General features: G+C 39.5%; 1 protein-coding gene across 1 annotated transcript; it reads right to left on the bottom strand.

The window, feature by feature from the left end:
• Positions 1-281: 281 nt before the first annotated feature.
• On the bottom strand, positions 282-26,306 carry Slc25a40 (solute carrier family 25 member 40). Its single transcript, XM_057758708.1, has 12 exons — positions 26,124-26,306; positions 22,022-22,093; positions 21,793-21,917; positions 19,846-19,905; positions 17,168-17,274; positions 13,869-13,936; positions 12,048-12,172; positions 10,758-10,931; positions 8,856-8,965; positions 6,607-6,688; positions 2,500-2,580; positions 282-1,668 (listed from the first exon to the last, which is right to left on the bottom strand). Exons 3-12 carry the CDS (start codon positions 21,890-21,892, stop codon positions 1,553-1,555), a joined length of 1,023 nt encoding a protein of 340 aa, XP_057614691.1. The 5' UTR covers positions 21,893-21,917; positions 22,022-22,093; positions 26,124-26,306; the 3' UTR covers positions 282-1,552.

Genomic DNA, 26,306 nt, shown 5'->3' with positions numbered 1-26,306 from the left:
TCCTCTTTCCCAAACGCAGTACTGAGGGCACGGGGAACTTTTCACATAACAGGCGATACTATTTTAAGTACGTTTCTGGCTCAGTCTCTTGTCCTTGTCTAACAACAAAAAGAAATATAAGAAAAGTAAGGGAAAGGCTAAGTTTACTAATGAACTTTCATGTATGTGTTTCATAGCATCATAAAGTGACTGAATATAAAAGCCATTGCCAAGAAGAATAATGGTACTTTTAAGCCACATAAAATATTTTGATGAAAAAAATTGCAAATACATATATGGATATATTAAAATTTTAATGTAAATCAACACAGGATTGTAACATAAAATCCATGATACAATAAACCCTGTATCATTTATTTCTGATGAAACATACAAACACTTTCTACATTTATGGACATTTATTCTCCCCAACACTAGAGATCACTGTCACCAAACACAATACGCTGTTGGGGCAGGGAGGGAATACTTCCTGTTTCATAGAACGCACACAGAATGTAGTAAAGTGCTTTTTGCTTCACTGGAATAAATAAAACAACAGCATTTCTTACACTGCCATCTCATTTATTTATTTAAATTATCATCTGTGCTGGAGATCAAACTCAGGAGGTTCACATTTCAAAGGCAAGTGTTCTACCCCTGAGCTACATTCCAATCATACTTAAAATTCTCATTCCTGGGCCATTAAGATGGCTCAGTGGGTAAAGGCACTTGCTGCTAAGCCTGGGGACCTCAGTTCAAATCCCAAGACCCACAAGGTGGAAGGTGAGAACTAGCTCATCAAAGTTTTCCTCTGACCTTCATATATACACAGACATACGCACAAAAAAAATGAATCTAATTTTAAGAACCTCCTTCCTACTTAGTGATAAATAGGTTCATGTTTCACATACAATTTATACAAACAGCCGGAAGGCAATCTGTATGGTATCTCCGTGTGCCTACATTCTATATGCTGTCACCCGAAGGAAGGCCGCGCTTTTCCACTTGTAGCAGCATCATCTGGGGATATCACAGAAAAGACTTGAAACTTTTGGATCGTTTTATATTTTGGTCTTTTAGATTAGGGTATGTTCATTTTATCAGAAAAAGTTGTAGAAGTGACCTAAAGAACTCTACGACAATGACACTTGGAAGAGAAGCCAGGTAAAGCGCACATTCCTGGGCTCCAGACTATTTACTCCACTAGTCTAAGTACAGCATGGGTTTCTACTGCAGATCCAAATCTGTGTGGTTATACATCAGTGAAAATATGCCCCACAGAAACATTAGAGAAGGGGAATGCTATATGCACTCAGAAATCTCCTTTCTCTCCTAAGAAGTAATTTTCTCTGCAAGATTACAAAGTGGCTGCAGCTTCTGGATTATGTTTTTAAAATCTCATAAAATTAAAACTAGGATTATGGTTTAGAGGTAGATTGGAAATTATTATTCATTTAAATTATAGGGAAGACAGATAAATTCACACTGTAAGAGAATAATGTTGAAAAAACCCATCTTGCCTATCAATCTTCACCTTGTTTGGCATTGGTTGACATTTTAAGTCAAAAGTCCATCAAGAGAATTCCTGCCTTTTAACATTTTGTTTCTGGAAAAAAGCCTTTCCAAATTCATATGTGCTGATCATAATGGCACAAGCAGGAGCAATTTTAATTAATCGAGGAATTAGACCTGAAAAAAAGAATGGGGGGAATAAATATTATTTTATTTTTTTCTTTTTGTTTTTCAAGACAGGGTTTCTCTGTAGTTTTTTTTTTTTTTTTTTGGTTTTTCAAGACAGGGTTTCTCTGTAGTTTTTGGAGCCTGTCCTGGAACTAGCTCTGTAGACCAGGCTGGTCTCAAACTCCCAGAGATCCGCCTGCCTCTGCCTCCCGAGTGCTGGGATTAAAGGCGTGCGCCACCACCGCCCGGCTCTCTGTAGTTTTGGAGCCTGTCCTGGAACTAGCTCTTATAGACCAGGCTGGCTTTGAACTCACAAAGATTCACTTGCCTCTGTCTCCCAAGTGCTGGGACTAAAGGCGTGTGCCACCAGCTCATGGCTAATTTTACCTTATTTATGTATTTATTTATTATTATTTTGGTTTTTCGAGACAGAGTTCTCTGTGGCTTTGGAGCCTGTCCTGGAACTAGCTCTTGTAGACAAGGCTGGCCTCAAACTCAGAGATCTGCCTGCCTCTGCCTCCTGAGTGCTAGAGGATTAAAGGCATGTGCCACCACTGCCCAGCTTTTTTTAAAATGCAGCATTATGACCAAATTTAATGAATTACAATACCAAATCCAATTATCATAAATAGGAAGTAAAGAGCAGAACAAACTGCTCATTCCCAACTTCAAATTCAAATTGTACTTATAGCAATAAAGCTACTATTGAACATTACTAACATAACAACATTTAAGAGAAAATAATAAATATAAAATATTAAGTATCACTTCTTAGAAGTGAATTACAGAAAATTTAAAACTCATCATTGTGTTCAAAGACTGTAAAGCAAGGATTTTTACCTGTAAACAACCCAGAAAATCCATTTTCAGAAACAATGTTCTTCATTATAGCCCAGGTTGACACATGCAAAGGCACAGGAACTATAAATGTTAAAAGAAAAAAACACCGTAAAACCCAACGTAACAATCTGTCCTGGTTCTTGCTCTATTGCTGTGAAGAGACACATGACAAAGGCAATTCTTGTCTAAAGAGACACTTAATTGGGCTTCCTTACAATTCTGGAGTTGGTCCATGATCATCACGGCAGGGAGCAGAGAGGCATGGTGCTGGAGAAGTAGCTGAGAGTTTTATTTCCATCCTGATCCTCAGGCAGCAGGTAGAGGGGGAAACACTGGGCCAAAGCACAACCCCCACTGGTACATCTCCTCCAACAGACCACACTTATTCCCACAAGGCCACACCTCTTAATCCTTTTCAAACAATTCCACTAACTGGGACCCAATATATGAGCCTATGGGGCCATTCTTAGTCAAACCTTTTCAAGATCATATATAAATAAAAGTGTGTATTATCTTTGGTTATTTCATTGTAATAAAATATGTTCTTAGTACATAGCCTAGGCTGACCCACTCTCTAGCTGAGGCTAACCTCAAGCTCACAATCTTCCTGCCTCAGCTTCCTGAGTGCTGGGATACGAATGTGAACCACCAGACCCAAATTCAATTTTTAATACCTGGCTTCCTTAAACAGGTGGCAACCCTCCATGCAAATGTGTACTCAGTATACAAGCAAGGAGGAGCACACACAATCAAATCAGTGGTGTTACTGTTTGTACTTTTTTTAATGTTCAGAGTCTCAACAACGAAAAATGGAAGCTAGAGAAAACCCACCTAATATATCTAATGTATTCTCATCTAAGGCAATTCCAGAAACAACATTTTCATTTCAATTTTATTATCCATAGTTTTAACAGAAGAAAAAAAATGTCTCTGTCTAAGAATGGTTCTGAGGATGAGTCTTTCTCCTAATGCAGTTCTGTTTCAAACACAGCTTTCTAACCTGATCTGTAATATTTCCTTCAAATGATAGGTTCTAGGTAGCAACACATCTCAGTTATTCCACTCGAGTATGGGGGTGAGGGACAAGATATGAAAACTTCGCTAAAAGGGATGACACTAAATCCAAATATGAAGTCTCTAAATAACTGTGCACACCTTCACCTTCATTGCACACAGTTTCTAGCCAGTCCACAGAATAAAGACACAGTAAGTTTGGAAACAATCCTCAGAGGCAGGCAAGCTCTCCTGTGAACAGCCCACTCCCGGCCGGATAATGAACAAATGACCCTATGCTGCCTCCTCTGCTCTTGAGAACTGCATAATAAGATTTTATTTAGCAATGTTTATACCAAGGCCAATCTGTCGTCATGAAGGCAGACTGAAGGACACAAGACGGAAGCAAGCAAGACAGATAGAGAGATTACAGAAAAAAATCCTCTAAAAATGCCTGTTTTAACTGCAGACTGGATGAGTAGATTAAAGAAAGCCCAAGACCTAGCAATATGCTGACTAGATAAAATCCACATCACTCGTGAAGAAACAGACACACAGCTTAAGGCGCTGGCAGACTCTCCTCCTCTCATAAAAGCCAGAGTCTTCCTATGTAGGCAGCCAGGCCTCAGCTCAGGATCTTCCTGCCTCAGCCTCCCTGGTCTTGGGATTATAAACATGCACCACCTCCCAGTGACTGACAAAATAGATTTTAAGGCAAAAAGGATCCCAAAAGACAAAAATCGCTACATTGTATTAATTCCCTAAATATTTAAGAAGAATGAAAATCATTAACAATTTAAATAATATTTAAGTTATCAAATATGTTTGGAGAAACTTAAGCTCTAGTAAACAGACAAATTTGGGTTAAGTTTAAAATGGCGACATTAAGTATCACGGTGTTTAAAAAGTTATTAATTAATCTGTGCATTTATGAATATGTACCGTGCACACATGAGGAGGTCAGAGGACAACCTGCTGGAGACAGTTCTCTCCTTTCACTGGCTGGAACCTGGGAACTGAACTCAGGTCATCGGGCTTGGTGGCAAGAGTCTTATCACTAAGATTGGTAAACAATCTTAGTGGCCCAAGTTTTTAAGAAGTTAAATAGAAATGATGTATTCATAGATGAGGTAAATGTTATAGAACTGACACTTATACCTATATGCTTCTGAATGTTCCCTGTCTTCTGGTAGGTTTTTGAATACCTTAATTATTGGTGCTCTGCTTCCTGGTACCTAACTCAGAACAGACACTCAGTAACTGAGTGACAGATGAAGACTGGGCATATCATTCCATACATAGTTCACTGACTCTATGCCTGGTTTGGGGCGCTTTGAATGGGAATGGCCTCTACAGGGTTTCAACCCTAGGTTCCCAGCTGGTGGAATTATTTGGGAAGGATTAGGTATGGCCCTGTTGGAGGAGATGTGTCACTTGGGACTCCACCATTCCAATGTCTCTTGTCTGTCTCGCTCTGCCTCAGATGTGAGCTCTCAGCCACTGCTGCAGCCCCCTGCCTGCCTGACAGTCATGGACTCACCCTCTGAACTCCGATCCCATGAAATGCTTCTTCTGTAAGCTGCCTTGGTCATGGTGTTGTCACAGCAACAGGAAAGTGACGAAGACACTTAGAGATAAATGACATCACTTTAAAACTGAGCAAAGTTATTTGGGGGGGGGGGGATAAGTAATGTGTAATAAAAATGATGTGCAATACAAAACAGCTCCGGACTATTTATTGTATAACTTTGCAACCCATATGTACATTGTTGGAGTGGTAATCCATCAGTTACTCAAGAGGAGCAACAGGTCAGAGTGGACAGTGGGGGCCTAAGAAAAACAACCCAGCTCTCCTTTAAGGTTCCGCACTGTGAGCTGACAAAGAGAGGCACTGACTAGAAAAAAAAGCAGTAACTGGTAAGACTTCAGCCACTGAAAAGGTCGGCTTCCTTGTCTCGGTCTCAGCGCCACCAACGCCACAGCCACACTGCTTATGAGAAACGATACCAGACAGAAGACTCCTGCCACAGACACTTAATGGGCAAAACGCATTTTGAAGAGGAGGAAGGAAAACAAAATAATTCTAAGTTATCAAAGGTAGACAGTGCTTAGGCAGCTAGAAGGCTCACCATGGGAAAGGAGACCGAGAGGATAAACTATAATTAACCCCCAGGCTTCATTAGTGTCTAATATTACAGGAAACTTTGCATTTAGTAAGTCAAAGATAAAGCCATTCAGATTAATTTATAGGGATCTATAAACAAACAATGCCAACTTTATGTGAAATCAATCACAGGTTAGAAAATATTATTTACATTAACTTAAGTCATCATGAAGCTTATACAAAACATTTTTATAATGGACAATTCCTTTAGGCCTGTTATATACCATTTCTTTTTCCTTTTCCTCTCATCTCTCCCTTTTCTAAGCAGGTCTCACCATGTTCACTAGGATGGTTTTGAACTCACGATCCTGCCTCCATGCCCCAAATGCTGGGATTACAGGCTTGCACAATCACAGCCAGGTTCGCTAGACTTTTAAACCAAAATGAATGTATGAGTGGCAGGGTCTAGTAGGAGTAAATAAGAGCACACTTCATTCTAGATGAAGTACAGGTCACAAAGACATGAAAAATAAAGAGGATGAAACAGATAGGGAAAATAGTAAGAATTAAGGAAACTAAACATCAACTTCATTATAAAAAACTTCCTAAGTAATTTCTTACCATCCTTTTGGGAGATGAGGTCTTACTATGTAGCCATGGATGGCCAGATTTTTTTTTTTTGGGGGGGGGGGTCATTCATACTGATCTGTCTTAATTTATTTAAAAGAGTATTTACATGGTGAATAAAAATATAAATTTGAGATAGGTTTGAAACAAACTACAAGAAAAATTATAACAGTGTAGCTTTTCATGATAAAAGCAATCTTTTTGTCTTCATAGCAGTTAAGAGGCTTAGCTTTCTAGGTATTCAACCTAAGAGTACACCTTTATCAGTTTCATTAAAGAGGAATAAGGTCAAAGAGAAACAGCAGTGTCTCCTGATTTTCTGTATCCCTAACAAGTCATGTGAGGGAAGCAACGGCATCTTATAATGCCTTAATTGAACTCACCTCTACCACTGTTGTATGTCCAGAGTTGTGTTTGCTTCTGTGTTTTCACCACATCAAATGGCAAAGTTGCAACAGCTGCAAACTATCAAAAAGTAGGTTTAAATCCTTAATTTTTAAAAAAATATTTAAAAAATGTGTTAGCACATGATTTAATATGGATAATCACAAAATCACAAACTGAATTTTAAAATAAAGCAGATATACGTAAATCTTTTATTGACGAAAACACATTACATCTCCAGGATTTATCATAAAAGTAAACTGCCTCAGAAAGTCCTCCGTGGCTTTATACCCAGTGTTCATAACTCTGATTCTCCTGTGCCATACAATGCTATTGTACTACGTGTTGTCAGTGCGTATGGGGGGTGGCTCTCCCAGACCTCAGACTCGCCTTCCACCTCAACTGAGGCCCCAAGGATTCTTGAACTCTTGACACTGATGTCTATATTTGCCAAGTGTTGGGATTACAGGCATGAGCCACCACATTTAGTTTTTAACATATTTTAAAGTAGAAATTCTTCAGTCTGTATTGAGCATATGAAAATTTCCAGGAAACATTTTCCAAATATTAGAAAAATTAAATTTAAAAGTTAATGAAAATGTAGTTCAAACTTTTAGTTTCCATATACCTTTGAATCGATCTTATAGCTGCAAGGGTTCAACAATCACATTTTCTAAACTCTTCTCAAAGTGATGTAATTTAACACCTTTTTCCATACTGCCTTAAGATTTAAAAAGATAATTAAATTCCTTTAAGAATGTTCTCATATCTGATACAATATCCATATACAGCATTTTTGCTTCCTAGCTCATGTCTGAATAAATACATTCATAAAATGTCTCTTAAAAATCACATTTTATTTCATCGCAGCAGTGTGCTGTTCTTGCAATCAGTTGCAAAGATTGCAGACAATATGAAAACATTGCCATTTTCTCCTCCCCACAGTCAAGAGGCAGCAGGCTGATCCTGTGCATTCTAGTGTCAGCTGAGACACTTCTGATGTTTGCCATCACAGCCATGAGCCGTTGCCACTGTACAGACAATCTTCACTTGAAAGATTAAAAATTAACAATTTTGTTCAGTAGCAACACTAAATTGTAGTCGTTCCTATTCCTGTAGAGCTGGCGTACCCCGAGGTCATCATTCAATTCTAATTATTTTTGCCCCTGTGTTTACTGCTAGCTGAACTGACCAAGATCTGAACCTGTTTTCTGATTTCTGCATGTTCAACACCAGCTGCCTTATCCTAGTTTTCTGGCATATTATTCCAGTTTTCCTGCAACTTTCCACCTCTCTACTCAGCCCTTTAAATCTCACTCGTTTGCCGGGCGGTGGGGGCGCACGCCTTTAATCCCAGCACTCGGGAGGCAGAGGCAGGCGGATTTCTGTGAGTTCGAGACCAGCCTGGTCTACAAGAGCTAGTTCCAGGACAGGCTCCAAAGTCACAGAGAAACCCTGTCTCGAAAAACCAAAAAAAAAAAAAAAAAAAAAAAATCTCACTCGTTTTTTTTTAAAGACAACGGACGTCATCATGTCGCCCAAGCAGGCCCTGCACCCAGGTCCTCCTGCTTCCGCCTCTCAGCACTCAGTGCTGACTCAGCCATGCTGCTCTGTAACTACGATCTGCTGTGTCGTGCGGCAAATGACCACACATTAATTTTGGAAGTAATGGATCTAAGAAAACTCTCTGGCCAAGGATGAACCTGTACCACTTGGAGGGTGAGGAAGGGATGAGCTTCCTAGTCCCAAAAACGGTCCTTTATGATTCTTCCCTTCTGCTTTCAACATTTCTCGAATTCCTTTAGAAATTTCTAAGTAGCCAAAATGTTTCCAAAGAAGCACAGCAGCAGAGGCTAGAACACCGTCTGTTTAGTTTGGTGATACATATTAGATAAAACTCTGTGACAATCAGCTATCCATATCTAGTTCATTGATTGACCTAATGTACTGCAAAATATTCTGTAAGAAAAAAGGGCTGCATCCACATAATCATGATAACTGGAATTGTCTAACCAATACAAGTTTGTTCAAAAATGAATGTGTGCAGAGTAAAAACATAGAACGTACATTTGAAAATAATTTAATGGCTAATAGTTTATTTTCTGAAAATAGGAAAAAATGTGCTTTTAATATACATGAAATGCTAGATAAGATCTTGTTCTGTTTCAATACTAATTAGCAATCTTCTGGAACAGTAACAACAACAACAACAAAAACAAAACAAAACAAAAGAAAAAACAAAACTTACAGAACCAGACAATGCCCCTGAAGCAAAGTTGATCATAAATGTCGGTTCGTATAAACCAGATTTCTCACACAACCACTTCTTTAAAATTTCATAGTTATACCAGTACATTGCTATAAAACAGAGAATGAAATGAGCACAAATTTAGAAACACAATGCAGACTTTAGAGAACAGAGCTATAATGTTACAAATCAAAGTAAAACAGAAACTCTAGTCTTGACACACCGTTATTTATGCTTAAGACTAAGTGGGACTAAAAAGGGGGGAACTGAAATTCTGACTAATATTTTAAGAGTCTTTTAAGAAAACAAAAACTTCTACATCAATATAGCTAAAGTATGAACAAACACCTGACAGGGCAAGCAGGAGAAAGGACAGGGACAGTGATCTAGAGCACAGTGCAGGAATTCAAGCAGGAGAAAGGACAGGAACAGCGATCTAGAGCACAGTGTAGGAATTCAAGCAGGAGAAAGATAGGAGCAGTGGTCTAAGGCACAGTGCAGGAATTCAAGCAGGAGAAAGGACAGGAACAGTGGTCTAGGGCACAGTGCAGGATGCAAGCAGGAGAAAGGACAGGTACAACGTACAGCAATCTACAGCACAGTGCAGGAATGTATAGCGAGACAAAGCACACTGAACACACATAAAAGGCCATACATGGTGGCTAGATGGAGGTATTCCATAAATGAGGGTAGTTAGGATAATTCATGTTATATACTGCATTAATAAAGCCATGGGAGAGCCTACTTATGATGGTGAACATTTAATTAGCAAACTTAAATTTCTTGAAAATATAGAGACAAAAAGTTATTTCTTCAGACTGATAAAAGATATGTAGCAAAAATTTTAGCAGCAGTGACTACTAATATATAAGAAGAAAAAGTTAAGAAAAATAAAGTTCTAATGTATATTATCTACAAAAAAGCTCAAAAGATATTTAGAAAAATGGCATTTATTCACTTTTCTAAAAGGCAGTCAGATATCAGCTAATAGGAAAATCTCAATTGCAACTATACTACTCACAAAGCCTTGTAAAGCATATTTATTATAAATATACAATTTAAAAAAGAACCAGCAAGGTGTGGTGAAGTAGCTCAGAGAGACTGGCTGTGGAGCAAGATGAAGAACTCCTTCTCCAGCACCATGTCTGCCTACAGGATACCATGTCCCTGCATGACAATCATGGACTAAACCTCCGAAACTGTAAGCCAGCTCCAATTAAATGTTTTCCTTTATAAGAGAAAAACAATTTTGATTTTATATGTTTTTGCCTGCATGTGTCTGGCACGCCTGGTGCCAGATCAGAAGAGATGTCAGATCAGGAACTGGTTAGGATGGCTGTGAGCTGCCATCTGTGAGCTGGGAACCAAACCCAGGCTTCCACAGGAAGAGCAAATGTAGCAAGTGCTCTTAACTGTCGGGCCAACTCTTCTTCCTCTGTAGTCTTCTAGCCTCGCCTCAAACTCATGGAGATCCTCATCTCTCTGGATCTCAGTGTTGCTATTACAGACATGAGATTTTAAAATGTTTATTTTTAATTACTGAAAATTAAGAGTTCAGTTAACTTAAAGTTGGTCTTAAGTATATTTTATAATAGTTTGATTTGTATTTTATTTGCCTTATGACTTATTTAGGACAGTGTTAAGGTAGTTTGTATTATCTGAGTATGACTATGTACCAACAAATGATTAGCAGCAATTAGACACAAGAGAAAACACAAGGACCCGAATGAGAAACTGGTCCATCATTAAAGGCTTGTGCAAATCTCAAACAATGAGCAACACATCTGTGGTCAATACAGAAAAAAGTTTACTTTAACCATAAAGAGTTTAAAACCTAGTAAAATTCATACACGACCCAAGACAGAGGTCTAAACCTAGCGGCGGCGAGTAAGACAAGCCCACCTGAGAAAGGCACATCTCTGAGAACAGTAGGGGCCCAGCCCTTCCAAAGGGAGATCCAGCCGTCTTCAGACACTTTCATGCTCACAAACTGGTGCAGCTCCTTGTAAGAAAACTTCTTAGACTGTATCTTAGTTCTGATCAACTCTAATGGACTTATCACTGTTACTGCGCCAACTAATACAAACAGGAGAACAGAAACATGAAAGCAGATATGATGGGAGCCAAAATTAACGTTTAGGTTTTGCTGTTTTAATCCCCTCCCCCACTGCCAGAAATCATAGTTTCCCGCATTTGGGGAGCTTGCAGGGGTCAGCACACCAGGAGCACAATGAACAAACCTCACCCTGGAGAAACTCTCCTGCCAGGTTAAGTCTATACTTTGTATTTTTAAAAATTTAATTTGCTGACAAAGTAAAAGGTTCCTGTGGCATTTACAAATATACTTGGGGTTTTTTCTTTCAAAATTTTAAATGAATATATTTTGTTTTGGTTGATTCCTGTTTCCTGTCCCCATCTCCACATGAACCCTCTCCTCCCTGCATCCTTCCGCCCCAGTTATTCTACCTTTCTACATTAATACTTCATGTGTCTATGTTATCTTCAGTTATTCTTAATGTCTGTGAAGAATAAAATAGAATCGCTAACGATGTCAAAAGATTTTTTTCTCATGATAATTGTGTTAAAATTGACATATTCTTGTTCACTTTAGCTCTTTCAAGGGTAATACTAGAAAATGCTAGAGTCAAGCGGAGAGCCCAGAGGGCCAATAGAGAAACAACTGCTTCTCTTCTCATGCTGATGCAGGGTCTCACTATGTAGCCCTGGCTGGCACACAACTCTCTCTACAGAGCCAGCCTCAGTGACCACCTGCCTGTCTCCCAGGGGCTGGCATTGAAGTCATGTGCTACCAAGTCCAGCATAAGCCTCTTTAAAAGAAAATGTTTTCACAGACACAATCTTCCTTCTAATTAAGCTTTGAATCATTGTGATTAAAGCTTTGACCTGAGTCATGTATGGGCTCAAATATATTGAAAATTTAGGTGAATAAGAATAAATTCTAACATCATTCTTAATAATTAAGATTTAAAGAACACGAGATAATCCCATCTCATTCTGATGGCAATCACCTACTTACTACATGACTTCTGGAGTATGGATATCAATAATTAATACAAACTAGAATGCAAAATACATCATACCAGTATTTTGTATATTAAACAGATTCTCTGTAAATGTCAGAATTTAAATAGATGTTCTACATAGAAATCAAAATGAAAACAAATTACTTACATCTGGCAACAGTTCCAGCAACTATTGGTATTCGGGTTTCATTTTCTCCTAATTTAGCTCTCAAAAAAGCACTTAATTGATCATAGCAGGTAAAATAAATAACTGTGGCAGGAATTGCCATCACTCTGTTAAAAACACAAAATAAGTTAGGAATTATCAAAGGCCTCAGCTATACTGTTAAGTTCATATATTATAAGTTTTTACATGGGTTAAACTAGAAATTATAACTACCCCCTGAAAGAAAGGTACTTGTGTGCACATCTGCGTGTATGTATGTGTACGTACCTGGACAGGTGTGTGTGTGATAGTGTGTGCATGCACAAAGACACAAGGTCAATGTTAAGTGTCTTACTCAGCTGCTTTCCATCCGACTTCTTTTGGGGATAGGGTTTCGCACTGCACCTCAAGCTAAATGATCTGGCCAGCAAGGAGCAGGGACATCCTGTGTCTGCCTCCCCAGTGGTGGACTACAGATGCGCGTCAATGTACCTGACATTAAGTGTGTGCTGGGAACCACACTGAGGTCCTCAGGCTTCCATGGAACGCACTCTACCACCATTTGAGCCATCTTCCCAACCCCAATTTTTCTTGAAAGTCTAAGAACTACTGTAAAATTTTAAACCACAGATCACATATCACAGCTGCCTATAAGCAGCAGATTCCAATTGCATTGCCAGGATCGTGTATGTTAGTTGTGAAGGAATTCTGATGAGATTTTAGATGAAAATATCAAAGGGAATTATTAATTAAATTCAAATAAAAATTTCAGGCAACCGTTTGTCATAGAGATGAATGCAATAAGCAATCATTTTATGTGTATGGAGTATCACAGTCACAGTGACAGACCACAGTTCAGAACTCTTATACTCTACAGAAATGGCCAAGGACTGAATAGTGGCCGTAGAGCTGTCACTGGCACTATCATCTTAGCATTAGAAGACATGCCTCAAGTGTGACTCAAGACTGAATAATCCCCTCCACAAAAAAGCAGAGGAAGTTGTGAGAACAAATGAAGCAGGGGAAGCCTGCCAGAGCTTTTACATTCAGCTTTTCAAATTGACAGTATTCATTCATAAACCTGTACTTAACAGAGAACTAGAACTGGATACAAAGATATTCAGTAGACCTAACAGTTTTAGTACAACAACAACAAAAAAAACACCAAATTATTTATTTTCAAACAAAAATAAAACAAAATAAAAATCATGGACAACAAAAACTTAACAGAGCGGGCTTGGTTCTTAAATTTTCTATAGTACCTTCATGAGGGCCTATTTGTATGCTAACCTTTAGCCACGAGAATATTTCTGAGGAGACTACTTCAAGCATGTCTAAAGCTCCTCAACGGTTTGTCTAGACTGATTATGCAAAGATGTGATTTGTGGCATGCAACTACTCTACTTTCTTTCTGGGGTATGCCATGTTTTCAGTTACAAAGAGAATGCTCCATGTAGCCAACATGCAAGAATAACCATACATTCTGAAACTCAGGTCAGTTGCCCAAGGCAGAAACACGTGACACACTGCAGGTACTTGTTGCCAGAGTAAGCACATCCTGTGCTACGGCAGGAGAGGGCTTTAGAAAGTGTCACATGTCTTTTCCCTTACCAATTAGACCTGGTGTGCTGTAACTGTAACAAACCACATACATGAGTACACCCTTCCCTGGGTTCTGAGTCCTTCTCCAACACCACACGTACAGCTGTGAGACTCATGAGACAGTACTTCAGGAAATGAAAGTCCTAATATTAAAATGCAGCTTTGCTCAATGGTGATGAACAGCCACGATTCAACCATGCCTAGTAGAAAATTTCAACTTACAGAGTAGGAGGGAGGCCACTCCACAGGGACTTAATGCCCTCATTTCGAAGAATCTTTAAAAAGGCATCCTAAAATTATAACAGAAAGATAAACAAAATCCATCTTTAAAACTGATCAAATTTATGATGATAAGTAACTGGTAATTTCAATATTTTAAACATTCATTTCTAAAATACAAGTTTTTGTACTTATGGTCATCCTTTAGAAACAAGAGAAATTTCATATGTGTAAGGTAGAATGTATTCTTACAAACTAAAGTCTCTATTACTTGTTTTTCTTTGTTTCTACCTAACAAGCTTTTGAGGGGCTGGAGAGATGGCTCAGCAGTTAAGCCTGCTCTTCCAGAGGACCTCACAACTGCTAGAAGTGCATCTCCAGGGCATCCGAGGCTCTCTTCTGGCCCCTGTGGGTATACTCACACACATGTGGCCATAGATTCACACAGACACATATACAGAAATTAAAAATTCTTTAAATAAAAAGTTTTTTATAGCATGACTATAAAAAGGAAGTGCAGAATTGATCACAGAAACTCTCCTAAGTATGAAATCTGAGAGTGTCATTAAAGACCACTTTGGAGAGGAATCAGAAACTAAAGCAAATAACAGACAAACTCTTACAGTTTAATAAAAAACTTTAAAAGATAGAATAGAAATAACACCATGAAAAATACGTTCGACATCATTAACCACTGTGAAGTGAACTGCACACCACTTCAAACACACCAGACGACTGAACCAGACAGACGAGGTAGGTGCAGCCGCGCATGCCTGGGACCATCTGTGGGGCTCGGCCAGGAAGAGCAGCCAAGCAGCAGACTGAAACCTCCTCCCAGAAAGGAAGGACAAAGGGAAGAAGGGGGAGGAGAAAGGGAGGAAAGCAGAGAAGGAAAAAAGGGGTCCTGATGACGACTGGGTAATTTTAAGCCTCATATATTACTTATGGGAAAGTAAGGTGATATACTCATTTTGTAAAACAGTTTGGCAGTTTCTCAAAAAGTTAAAGTGGTACCACACAACCCAAAAATTCAACTCTAGATACACATGCAGGAGATATTAAAACACATGTTCACATAAAAATTTACATGTTCAGCCGGGCAGTGGTGGCACACGCCTTTAATCCCAGCACTCGGGAGGCAGAGGCAGGCGGATCTCTGTGAGTTCGAGACCAGCCTGGTCTACAAGAGCTAGTTCCAGGACAGGCTCCAAAACCACAGAGAAACCCTGTCTCAAAAAACAAAAAACAAAAGACAAAAACAAAAACAAAACAACAAAAAAAAAATTTACATGTTCATAACTGCATTATTTCCATTATTAGTGGAAATAACCTAAATGTCCACCAGCTAATAAACACAGAAATAAAACAAGGTATATTTATAAACCAGTACACCTAAAAAGATGCAGACACAATCACAACTCTGCAGCTTTAAGAGCCGTGTTAGAAAAGGCTACTCACAAGCTGGGAAGAGAAGAGAACTTTTAAGATACACTTGCTCAGAACCACGCCAGCAAAAGCCAAGGAGGTCATCGTCTAGATCCCCTGTACGGCTGGATGAGGCTCTGCAGCACCTCCAGGGGTTGGTGTCACAGAAGATCACCACGATAAACTTCCATCCCCAGGGAACACTTCTGTCTACTACACTAAGGCGGTGGTGACAGAAGAGGAATGGAGGAGCAGGAGGAATTGTGCCATCGCCCGACAGTAATGATGTCACTCCATCCCAGAGCCAGAGGAAAGAGCCCAAACTCCCACTTCTGCCCATAGTCATTTCCCCCAAACTTGCTGCCAACTGGAGGTGAGTGGAGAACCTAGGTTTCCAGCTATGCTGCATTAACCACGTGGCACTCCCTCTTCCTCTGTGAAACCACGCCACCCCCTCAAAAAAGTTTACACAAAATGTTTAACTAGAATGTGGAGTTTAATAACAATACTCAAGGTGCCCGTTCTAAGAACTAGAAAGGTGTTTTAATACACAAAGACAAGACAATAATAAACACGGAAATTGGGATAAGATGTCTGAGTTCCCTGATAAAGATTTCAAAGGCGCTAACATTAAAAACAAAACAAAAACACAGAATGATCATTTATCAACATACTTGAAGTTAAAAAAAATTAGACTGCTTCAGCTAAGAAAGACTAGACAAAAACACTACTGCTAAAAATGGAAAAGATAAACATGTAACAGAACGGAAGGCAAGAAAAATAACAAACAGAAACAAAAACAAAAGAAAGGGAAAAGGCAAGCGCTTACATCTGTAACTGCATTCATATAATCCGTCTATTAATTAAATAACAAAAACTGACAGTGAATTTAAAACCTACATTGAGGGAAAAATGTTTCAATGATAGTGTTACAAGTTAAAAAACACACTGGAAGCTGGGCATAGTGGCACATCACTTCAATCCCAGCACTTAGGAGGCAGAGGAAGGCGGATCTCTATGGGTTTGAGGCCAGCTTGGTCTACATATGAAGATCCAAGTCAGCCAGGGTTATATAAAGAGACGCTATTTCAAAAACCAAAACAAAACAAAATTCACTGCAAGACCCAACATAGTAAAGATTTCATTTTACCCCAAGTCGGGATAGAAATTTAAAATATTAGAGATATTAAGAAATAACTTTATCTCACATACCATCCCACCGGCCCAGACAAACAAAATGAATGTACCAGCTTTCATCCCAATATTGAGAACTGCAAACAACCCTGAATGGAAATGTAGCGCACCCACACCAAACCATCGAGCGATTGACCAGAAGCAAACAGCAGGCTCATACACAGCCTGGATGAATCCAGGGGTCCGGGTGGTGTGCAGTGAAAATGCCAACCTCCAAAGGCAGCGTATGACGCCATGGTTCCATTTACATAGCATTCTTCACATCATGAAGTTTTCTAAATTAAGTACAGACTAGAAGCTGCCAGGGGTTACAAGCGGCTGAGAGCACCAGGAAACGGGTCTTGTTCTTCAAAGGAAACAAGCAAAGTCCTCATAGTGCTCTCTTTAAAAGTGCATTGATGGTAATACTACCAAGGATACGGGACAAGCATACATGACGCTGTATGTTTTTAAAAGCATGGGAGATCTACAAATCTCAAAAAATTTAAAAATGGCTTTAAAAGTTACTTCTTTTTCCTATATAAATAAGAGGAACATATTAAAGTTAGCAAGTTGTAAAGAAAATTCTTTACCATGATATAGTATGATGGGCTTTTAATTCCCTTATAATTAGAAAGTCACACAGAAGAATAAATATAAGAACAGAAAACATACAAAGATTCCAAATAAAAGCATCTCCTTACCAGTGTTCCCTGGAAATTTCCTGGCTTCTTGTACCATGCTTTCTTGCTCCCATCTTCACAGACACACATATGATCCATGAGTCCGTTACTGTACACAAAACACTTTCCTAACAAAGAGGAGTCCAACACCCAGTGGTTACTTCATACACCGACATTATTTTTACAGATAAGCAGCAAGTATAGCGAGACTAGAAAAGTATAGAAAGAGGAGGAGCATTTTACATGTCAGCTCTTGCACACGAGGGAAATCTGCTGTCAGAACTCACAGAACAAATGCCACAGCCACAAGCATGCAGTGCTTGTCCTGTTATTTGTACTGCCGTCTGGACAGCTGTCAGCGCTACTAACTTACCACAACTGGTCCCAATGGACTCACACTGCTGACAGAACTGTCTGCTCTGTTCAGTGAGACAGAATTCTGTGTCATAATGTACAGGTCTAAGCATTCCCTTCTGCATCCACAACTTTCTTTAATGTGTACACATAACCTTTTGATCTCTTTTTACTATTCTCTTGCCCTTATCTGCAATATGACTGCTCATCTCACCATATTCCTACATACTCAACGGGAAAGCTTTAGCTTACTTTTAAAATAATAATAATAATAATCATTATTATTATTTTCTCCTCACACATGGTAGGAAAGCAATTCACCCACTCAGCTACATTCTCATAATAGGGAGGATTCAAATAAGACAACTTATCACAGCTCAGTCAACTTTCTGCTACCTCTGTTTGATATGCTACCTTTACAAAGTTTTCAAAGATTGATTATAGATTGGTGTTCTTGTCCATCTGATAAAATATAGAACTACTTTTATCCAATTCCACATAAAGTCATGAACAATACTGCATTATAAAATGACAGAGAGAAACAGGTATGCTAACTGCAGACCTTCCTCTCCCCCTTCTCTCCTCCAAATCCAGTCCCCCAGTCTCACCCTCATCTCAGACACCTTCTGCAGCCTCCCCTCCTTTCTGTCCCCATGTCCAGTTGATCAGAAGGACCTTCTTCTCCAACCTCCCCCCTACTTATCCTGTTATTCAACCCAACTCTAGCAGGTCTTCTCTGGAATACTAAACATACAGAACAAAAAAAAAATTATTAAAAGCTGCAAGGGACAAGTAACATATAGAAGCAGACCTATTAAAATAGCACTTCTCAATAGAGATGCTCAAAGTCAGAGGGCCTAGACAGATTAATGTTTTACAGACTCTAAGAGAGCCCAGACTGTAAAACTTTCGATCACAATGGAGAAATAAGACATTTCATGATAAAACCGAGCCCTATAGAAGGTGCTAGACAGAACAAAACAACGAAAGTGGTAATCCCCCCCCACCCCCAAACACAAGGAATAAATAATCCCAGAGGGGAAACATACACACTTAAGACCTATCCTTCTGTTGTATACAAGAAACACACCTTAACATCAAGGATGGACATCAACTCAGGGTAAAGAATGAAAACAAGATATTCCAAGGAGATGCACCTAAGAAGCAAGCTGGTGTAGCCATTTAATATATGACAAAATAGACTTCAAACCAAAACTAATCAGAGAGATAGGGAAGGACACTACATTCAATTCTTAACATCTGTGCCTCAAACACAAGGGCACCCAAGTTCATAAAAGAAACACTACTCCAGCTAAAATCACACATTGACCCTCACACACTGATAGTGGGAGACATCAGCACCTCACTCTCACCAACAGACAGGTCATCTAGACACAAACCAAACAGTGAAATGTGGGAACTAACTGATGTCAGACACCAAATGGACCTAACAGATATTACAGAACATTTCGCCCAAACACAAAAGAAAATACCTTCTTCTCATAGAATTTTCTCCAAAATTGACCACGTACTAGGACACAACACAAATTCTAACAGATATAAGAAAACTGAAACCCTCCATCCTATCTGACCACCACAGATTAAAACTGGGTATCAACAACAGAAACAGAAGAAAGTCTACAGACTCGTGGAAACTAAGCCAACTGGATCGACATATGAGTTAAGGTCTTTCTAGAAGTGAACGACAATGAGTACAAAGCACACCCACTTATCGGACACAAGGAAGGTAGTTCTGAGAGAAAACCTATAGCACTAAATACCTACATTAAAAAAGAAGAAAAGGAGAGACCTCCTTCTAATAACAGAACTCCTGAAAGCTCTAGAATAAAAAAAAAATGACACCCAAAAGGAATAGATGGCAAGAAATAATCAAACTCAGGGTTGAAATCAAGAAAACCAATAACCTCTTTAAAACACTTGAAAGAAATCACTTTGATGTGACGGTTTTGTTTTATCTTACTATATTTTATTATGTTTTGTTGTTATCTCTTAGAAACCTGTTCTTTTCTAAAGAGAGATTGAAAAGGACTATTCTTGTCTGAATAGCATATACTCACATATGCAGTCATTCTCTACTTCAATAAGGTTAATAAAAATGTTAAGATACAGATGGATAGATGTATTTATATACAATAAATAAGGAAGGATAGCTACCATATACATTTTTTCTGCCTACATCTCATTAGGTATAATTAGAAGGTGAAAAAATGGTTTTAGATAACATATCAATTCTAATAAATTAACAGAAATACTATGGAAACAAAAATGAGTACAGTAACAGTTTAAAACTCTGACAATACTGTCACGGTATCCAACATACATACCTTTGGGGAATGGGTTATTCTGGGCTTGGAGTCGAATTTTAACAACATCCAGGGGTGTCACTATGAATATAAAAGTTTTTAATTAAGATATTATATCTCTAAATCTCTAAGAGGTGCATGGTCATTTAAAAAACCACCCATCAGCCGGGCGTTGGTGGCGCACGCCTTTAATCCCAGCACTCGGGAGGCAGAGGCAGGCGGATCTCTGTGAGTTCGAGACCAGCCTGGTCTACAAGAGCTAGTTCCAGGACAGGCTCCAAAACCACAGAGAAACCCTGTCTCGAAAAACCAAAAAAAAAAAAGAAAAAAAAAAAAAAAACACCCATCAATCCATACTTTTCCTAGTTTCTATGTGATGGGTAAGCTGTTTAAGAACAACACTGAACGTGTGTCCCACCACGGAGGAGTTCTGCTGCTCCTACGTGTGGCTCTCTGCATGTGTGTCCTCAGCTAGCGAAGACAGACGGCTAACCACGTCTCAAGCACAGGCATTTCTATCTGCAGCTACAGCTCCATTAAGACTAAAGCACTACAATGTTAGAAAATATTAAAGCAATGACTGAATCTTCTAAGTCTGAAGCTTTGAGAACAGCTTCCTATTACAAGTGACTAAAAACTGTACTGGTCTTCCCAATATGATCAACATATCTGCATCAAATAAAGCCTTTAGGAAATGAAATTCAGGGTAGGCTAGCCAGAAATCATCTTCAGCATTAGGTTATGCCATCCATTTGGGAACAACAAAGAAAATTTGCATCTTATTTTTATTTGTATGTTCTAGTTCATGAAAATAAGAAAAAAATGTCAAACTGTGGTTTCAAGAAAACTATTCCTCATCAGAGAACAAGAAAATCACATTAGATAATTTGTAAGGTCATAATGAACATGAATTCTGACCTAAAGATACACCATAAAACAATTGCTTTACATGTTCTAATCACTTGCTATCTTAATTAAATAGTCAACTTAAAATCATTCAAATGCTATGGTATCATCTATGTCATTTGGCTTTGTCTGTAAAAAATGCACTCTATGAAACATAAAAAAGTAATCCTTAGAAATTTAAGAAACTCTTGAGTGACCCAAAATTATATTATTCTATATGCAAATATTTTATTCCTTTTCTATTTTGAAAGACCTAAAGGAACTGTAAAAGTTTAATAATGCTGATAGAGACCTCCAATAACTTATTTTAAAACTAATTTTCTTCCTCCCTGTTTTTTTTTGGGGGGGGGGAGTCTCTCTATTATTGTCCTGGAACACCTATGTATGCCAGGCTGTCCTACGAAGATCCACAGGCCTTTGCTTCCCAAGACCTGGGATTAAAGGCATGGCCAGCATACCCAGCTGAGACTCCTAATTTTCAATGAAAAGATAAACCTCAGAAAAATAGGTATCATTCCCAAGTGCAGCGGTAACCCGTGAGCGAAAAAGCAAGGACAGAGATTCGATTCTCTTCATTTTCTGTTCTTTTCACATCATCACGCTGATGAAGAAATACTGGCATCCTCCATAGCGTACACGATCGTTAGCCTGGGGACTCGGTAAAGTGCCTGCCACAGGAGCACATGGAGTAGAGTTTGAATCCCCTGCATCTATGTTAAACATTCGGCCCAGTGGCACTGGACTGTAATCCTAGCAAAGACTTGGGGTTTGCTGATCAATCATTAACCTTTGGCTTCAGTGAGAGGCTGTCTCGAACTGGCCTCCACACATAACTGCACACACATATGCATGCCTGCGTGCGTACACACATACACAGGCACACACACGAATATGGGGAAGAGCAACAGAAGACACTGACATTGACTTCTGGCTGCCACATGCACTCATACACAAACAACAAACACGTATACATACACACATCCCATACACACACCCCTCAAAAATACCATTACTTCACAGATAACAGACTCAAATGGAATATTCAAAGGCACACAATTTTACCCATTAGTGATGTCAATATAGCTCCAGTACAAGAGGCAATCATTTGCTGAAGAGGCGTTACTTGTATTGTTGGTGGCGGCCCCTCGGTTTCAGGCTCCATATTTTCAATAAGTTTAAAAAAGGATCTGTTGAAGCAAAGATAAGACAATACATGTATACATACAAATATAATATATACAATATATGTATATATGTAATAAGGTTTAGTGGAAAATATCTTCAAAATTACCTGCCGAACTATAAAAACAATAACCAGGAGTGCTCGCTTAACATACTCAAGTCTTGGGTTTGCTCCTCAGCCCTGCAAACATAAAACATAATAGAACAGAATAAAATTTATATCAAAGCACATGCTTTATCACTGTTAAAAGTAATAAGTTACAGAAGAAAGCTAGTGTGCCGCTACCATAACGAGCACATGCCTATGGTAAGACGGGTTTGGCTAAGCTGTGTGAGTAGCGCATTTGCAGGACAGGTAACCAACAGGTAAGGAAACAGCCTCTGACCAAAGCCAGAACAAAAGCAGCTAACCACTCGGAATTTACAAACTCGGTACATTTAAGATGAACATGACTCAGACCCCTTCTCTAGTCTAGAATAGAGCACAATGCAGCACAATTGCTACTGCATATTAATAGTTGTTTCATAGTTATAAAATTAAAAACACATGGCCTTAATGGGTATCTCATAAAAACTTCACGAGACAAGCAATATTTATTACTTTTTGGAAGACATATATACAGATATATGTATCTATACATACAAACAAATTTAGACTTTGATATATGAGTACATGATGTTTTGAGAAAAATAGTAAATAATATTTAGGTTGTTACTACTCTGTTATAAATATAATACAAATATTGATAAATATTCATATCATTTTTAATGCTCTGCAGAGTGTATAAATAATGCTTAAACAATCTCTTATACTTAGGTTATTGTCGAATTCTCAGTGGCAAGCCATCCTGATAATCTCTCTTTTTTTTTTTGGTTTTTCGAGACAGGGTTTCTCTGTGGCTTTGGAGCCTGTCCTGGAACTAGCTCTGTAGACCAGGCTGGTCTCGAACTCACAGAGATCCACCTGCCTCTGCCTCCCGAGTGCTGGGATTAAAGGCGTGCGCCACCATCGCCCGGCCTGATAATCTCTTATTCGTGTATCTTTTTGTAGTCTTCCTATACTTACCTTAGTGAGGAAACTAAGGCAGTTAGGCTATAGTATTTCTGATGCACACCTTTAATCCCAGCACTCTGGGAGCCAGAGGCAAGTGGATCTCTCTGAATTCAAGATCACCATGGTCTATAGAGTGAGTTCCAGGACAGCCAGAGCTACACAAAGAAACCCTGCCTCAAAAACAAACAAAATAATAATACAGAGCCAGGTGTAGTGGTGCAGTCCTTTAATCCCTGTTGTGGGAGGCAGAGATAAGAGTTCAAGGCCAGCCTGGTCAGCAAAGTGAATTCCAGGGCAGCTCGGAATATACAGGCACACCCACTTTCAAACAGAACAAAACAACCCTTCCTACAAAGCCTAGTGTGGTGGTGAACGTCCCAGTTCTCAGGAAGCTGGAACAGAAGCGAGGGCCTTACAGACCAGTCTGGACTTCACAGCCAATCCGTGGCTCACTCACAAACAGACTTTGATAAAAACTTCCTTTCCAGAAAGACAGACTATTCACTGTCATTCCAATCATTCTGTGCATTCACAACTCTCCCCTCTGGTCTCGGCCCCTCCCTGTCCTCTGCTTCCTGGATGCCTTGAGTTGAACCTCTCTGCCTCTGCACTTCTGCCTCACACACACAGTTGGTAAATGAACCTAATACAAAGAGCTACTATTAGAGGCCTCAAGTGAGCAGGACAGGAAAGAAAACAGGAACACTTTTTGGCGAGAAAGGCTTCAAGTGGAAGAAAAAAATGATAGGTATTATTAAAGTATTCATCATGTAAACTCAAGAATATAAAGCTTCATTTGGTTATGTGTGACTTAATCTGAAAAGGGGGAATTAGGCTACCTTTGATAATCACAAAAGTGAAGTAGACTGAGCAGATATTAACTTCATTAACAGCAAAAATATTACAGAATAAGGGGGGTGATATTTGGCTATAGATGTAACTCAGTGGTAGAACACAAAGTACCAGTTCAGTGCCCAGAACAAGACAAATACACATACACACCACACTTAGAATTTGCCCATGATCACTGTAAAATTACTTTAAGGCTAAATGAATTTATTTCTCTTGATTCATAGCCAAATACATGTTCAGTTAGTTCCAGCAGTGTCTAAATGTTTATCTTTGTGACATGATATGGTTATCTAAAAATGTGTTGGGCCACATTCTTAGCTATCATAGAATGCATATAGTTTATGCGCCACAAGTTGGCTTCCAGCTTTAATCCTAGAACTTGGGAGGCAGAGGTAGGCACATCTCTGAGTTTTGAGGCCAGCCTGGTCTACACAGTAAGTTTCAAGACAGTCGGAGCTACATATGAAGACCCTGTCAAAATCAAAACAAAAAACAAAAAGAACCAAAAATAAACGAACAAGTTGGACACATAATTCTGCTCAATATTCCCCAGTTTTTCTCAGCAGGATGCTTTAATACAGTTTCTTACTATAAATAACTCCAGCCCCGTTCATTTATTCTTTTTTTTAAAAATATTTATTTATTATGTATACAATATTCTGTCTGTGTGTAATACATGCAGGCCAGAAGAGGGCACTAGACCCCGTTACAGATGGTTTTGAGCCACCATGTGGTTGCCGGGAATTGAACTCAGGACCTTTGGAAGAGCAGGCAATGCTCTTAACCTCTGAGCCATCTTTCCAGCCCCCGTTCATTTATTCTTGAATGGAAACCCTTCACCTGAAGGACTCTTCTCTCTGGGGGGCTGGAAGGCCACCCGGGGAACTTTGGTATCCATTAAACGTGGGCTTTTCCTAATTGGGTTTGATTTGGTCTGATCTGGACTACTGCGTCTGTAGTGCAGAAACTTCTACTTCCCCATATTATCACTCAGAGTGTCACTAAGGAAATGAATGACATTGCAAAGCCATAGGTCTACATTTCAAGTGTTAGCCGTTCTGAACTCTTGGGAATGGAGTTGTGTGAGCGGAATGACAGCAGTTACAGATCTCTTCCCTGTGTGAGATTTTTACTGTGCTTTCAAGGCTACTCCCCCTAGCTCCCACAACAGCTAACAACTATGTCCCTTTTCAAACTAAAACCGAGCCTCAAAATTAATCAACTCCTATAGTTTAGTGACGCTGGAACCACCTCAATTCTGCAGAAAATTCCATGACTTCCCACCATTGCTTTGTCCCTGGTTCTTTTCCAGCTCCCAGTTCCTTTCCCCAGCCTCTGACTATCCCTACTTCTGTATTCCATGTGCTCTATCTACTCCAGGGCATTCCAGCCCTCCCTTGGGCTTCAATTCTAGTCTGTATTAACATTTCTCAAACATTTAAAGCATCTTACAAACATGGACATTCTGTGTTCTTTCTGTAGCTTAATTTCGAAAACCGAGTTTTCCTCTGAAAATGTTAAATGTTTGCTAAACCTCTCTCCTTCTAAAGATCTGTTAAGCACGTGTATAGAAACTCAAATCCATCAGTAAAATGTCTCAATGTGTATTTCCCCTTCCTGGCTCCCGCTCCCAGACTCTGTGAATACAAATATCTCCAACTGTCTACTGAACAGTTTAATAAAGTCAGACAGTTCCATGAACAGTTCCTCCGGGCTCTATCCTTAACTCGTTCAAAACAAAACCATTCCCTTTAGCAATCCTAATCCATCTTGGTGTCCTGTCTTTGGCTAACAGTTTCACAATTCACTTGTCTGTGCTTCAATATACTTATTTGTATTGACTGGTCTGAGGTACTACATCAAAAATCAACATCAAAACAAAGTCAATTACGGTCAGGAGTTAAGAAATGCAAAACAGAACAAAACACAACGGCTGTAAGGGTGAGCAAGCAGAAGTATACTCAAAACAAGTTTCGTGACGCATTTTCTCATCTATAAAGCAAAATTAGAAAAATCACAAACACCTCAATTTCGTCTTGACATAACCCTATTACTATTACGGTTTTACAGATGAAAAACCCTGAGACTTCATTTTCTACTATTGTTGCAAAAAGAAAAAAAAAATCACACATACACACAGAGGGAACAGATCTGCACAGAACAAAAGTTCCCAAGGGCAGCGAGGGTCGCGTCCGCCGGGTGGACCCCCGCCCCGCCACCACCCTGGTCACGCAGGACCTCTGCGGCCTGTCTGCGGGTCAGCCGGAGCCCGGCCCTGCGTCCCACATGCGGTTCACTGGCATACCTGGTGGCGCGGCGACTGCAAGGCGGTGTCCCAGCAAACCTAGCAGGTGCTGATGGCCACCCGGCCTGCGAGGCTAACTGCGACCACCGCCGGGGCAGCTCCCCACTCCCCACTCGCGAGTCCGCAGCGCGGCGCGCGAAGCCCAAGGGCGCTCTAGCGAGCCTGGGTCTGCGGCCCCGCAGG

This window comes from Chionomys nivalis, chromosome 26 (assembly GCF_950005125.1).
Source record: "Chionomys nivalis chromosome 26, mChiNiv1.1, whole genome shotgun sequence".
Taxonomy (NCBI): Eukaryota; Metazoa; Chordata; class Mammalia; order Rodentia; family Cricetidae; genus Chionomys; species Chionomys nivalis.
Note: the sequence above shows the minus strand (reverse complement) of the source record. Positions and strands in the feature narration are given on the sequence as shown.

What these genes read in the sequence shown, in the direction of transcription:
- Slc25a40 (XM_057758708.1), bottom strand. Translation starts at nt 21,892, where the DNA reads ATGGAGCCTGAAACCGAGGGGCCGCCACCAACAATACAAGTAACGCCT. An exon ending in GAATAACCCATTCCCCAAAG is followed by an intron (nt 17,275 to 19,845) that starts GTATGTATGTTG and finishes CCTCTTTGTTAG; the next exon opens with GAAAGTGTTTTGTGTACAGT. An exon ending in ATTTTCTGGGTTGTTTACAG is followed by an intron (nt 1,669 to 2,499) that starts GTAAAAATCCTT and finishes TCTTTTTTTCAG; the next exon opens with GTCTAATTCCTCGATTAATT.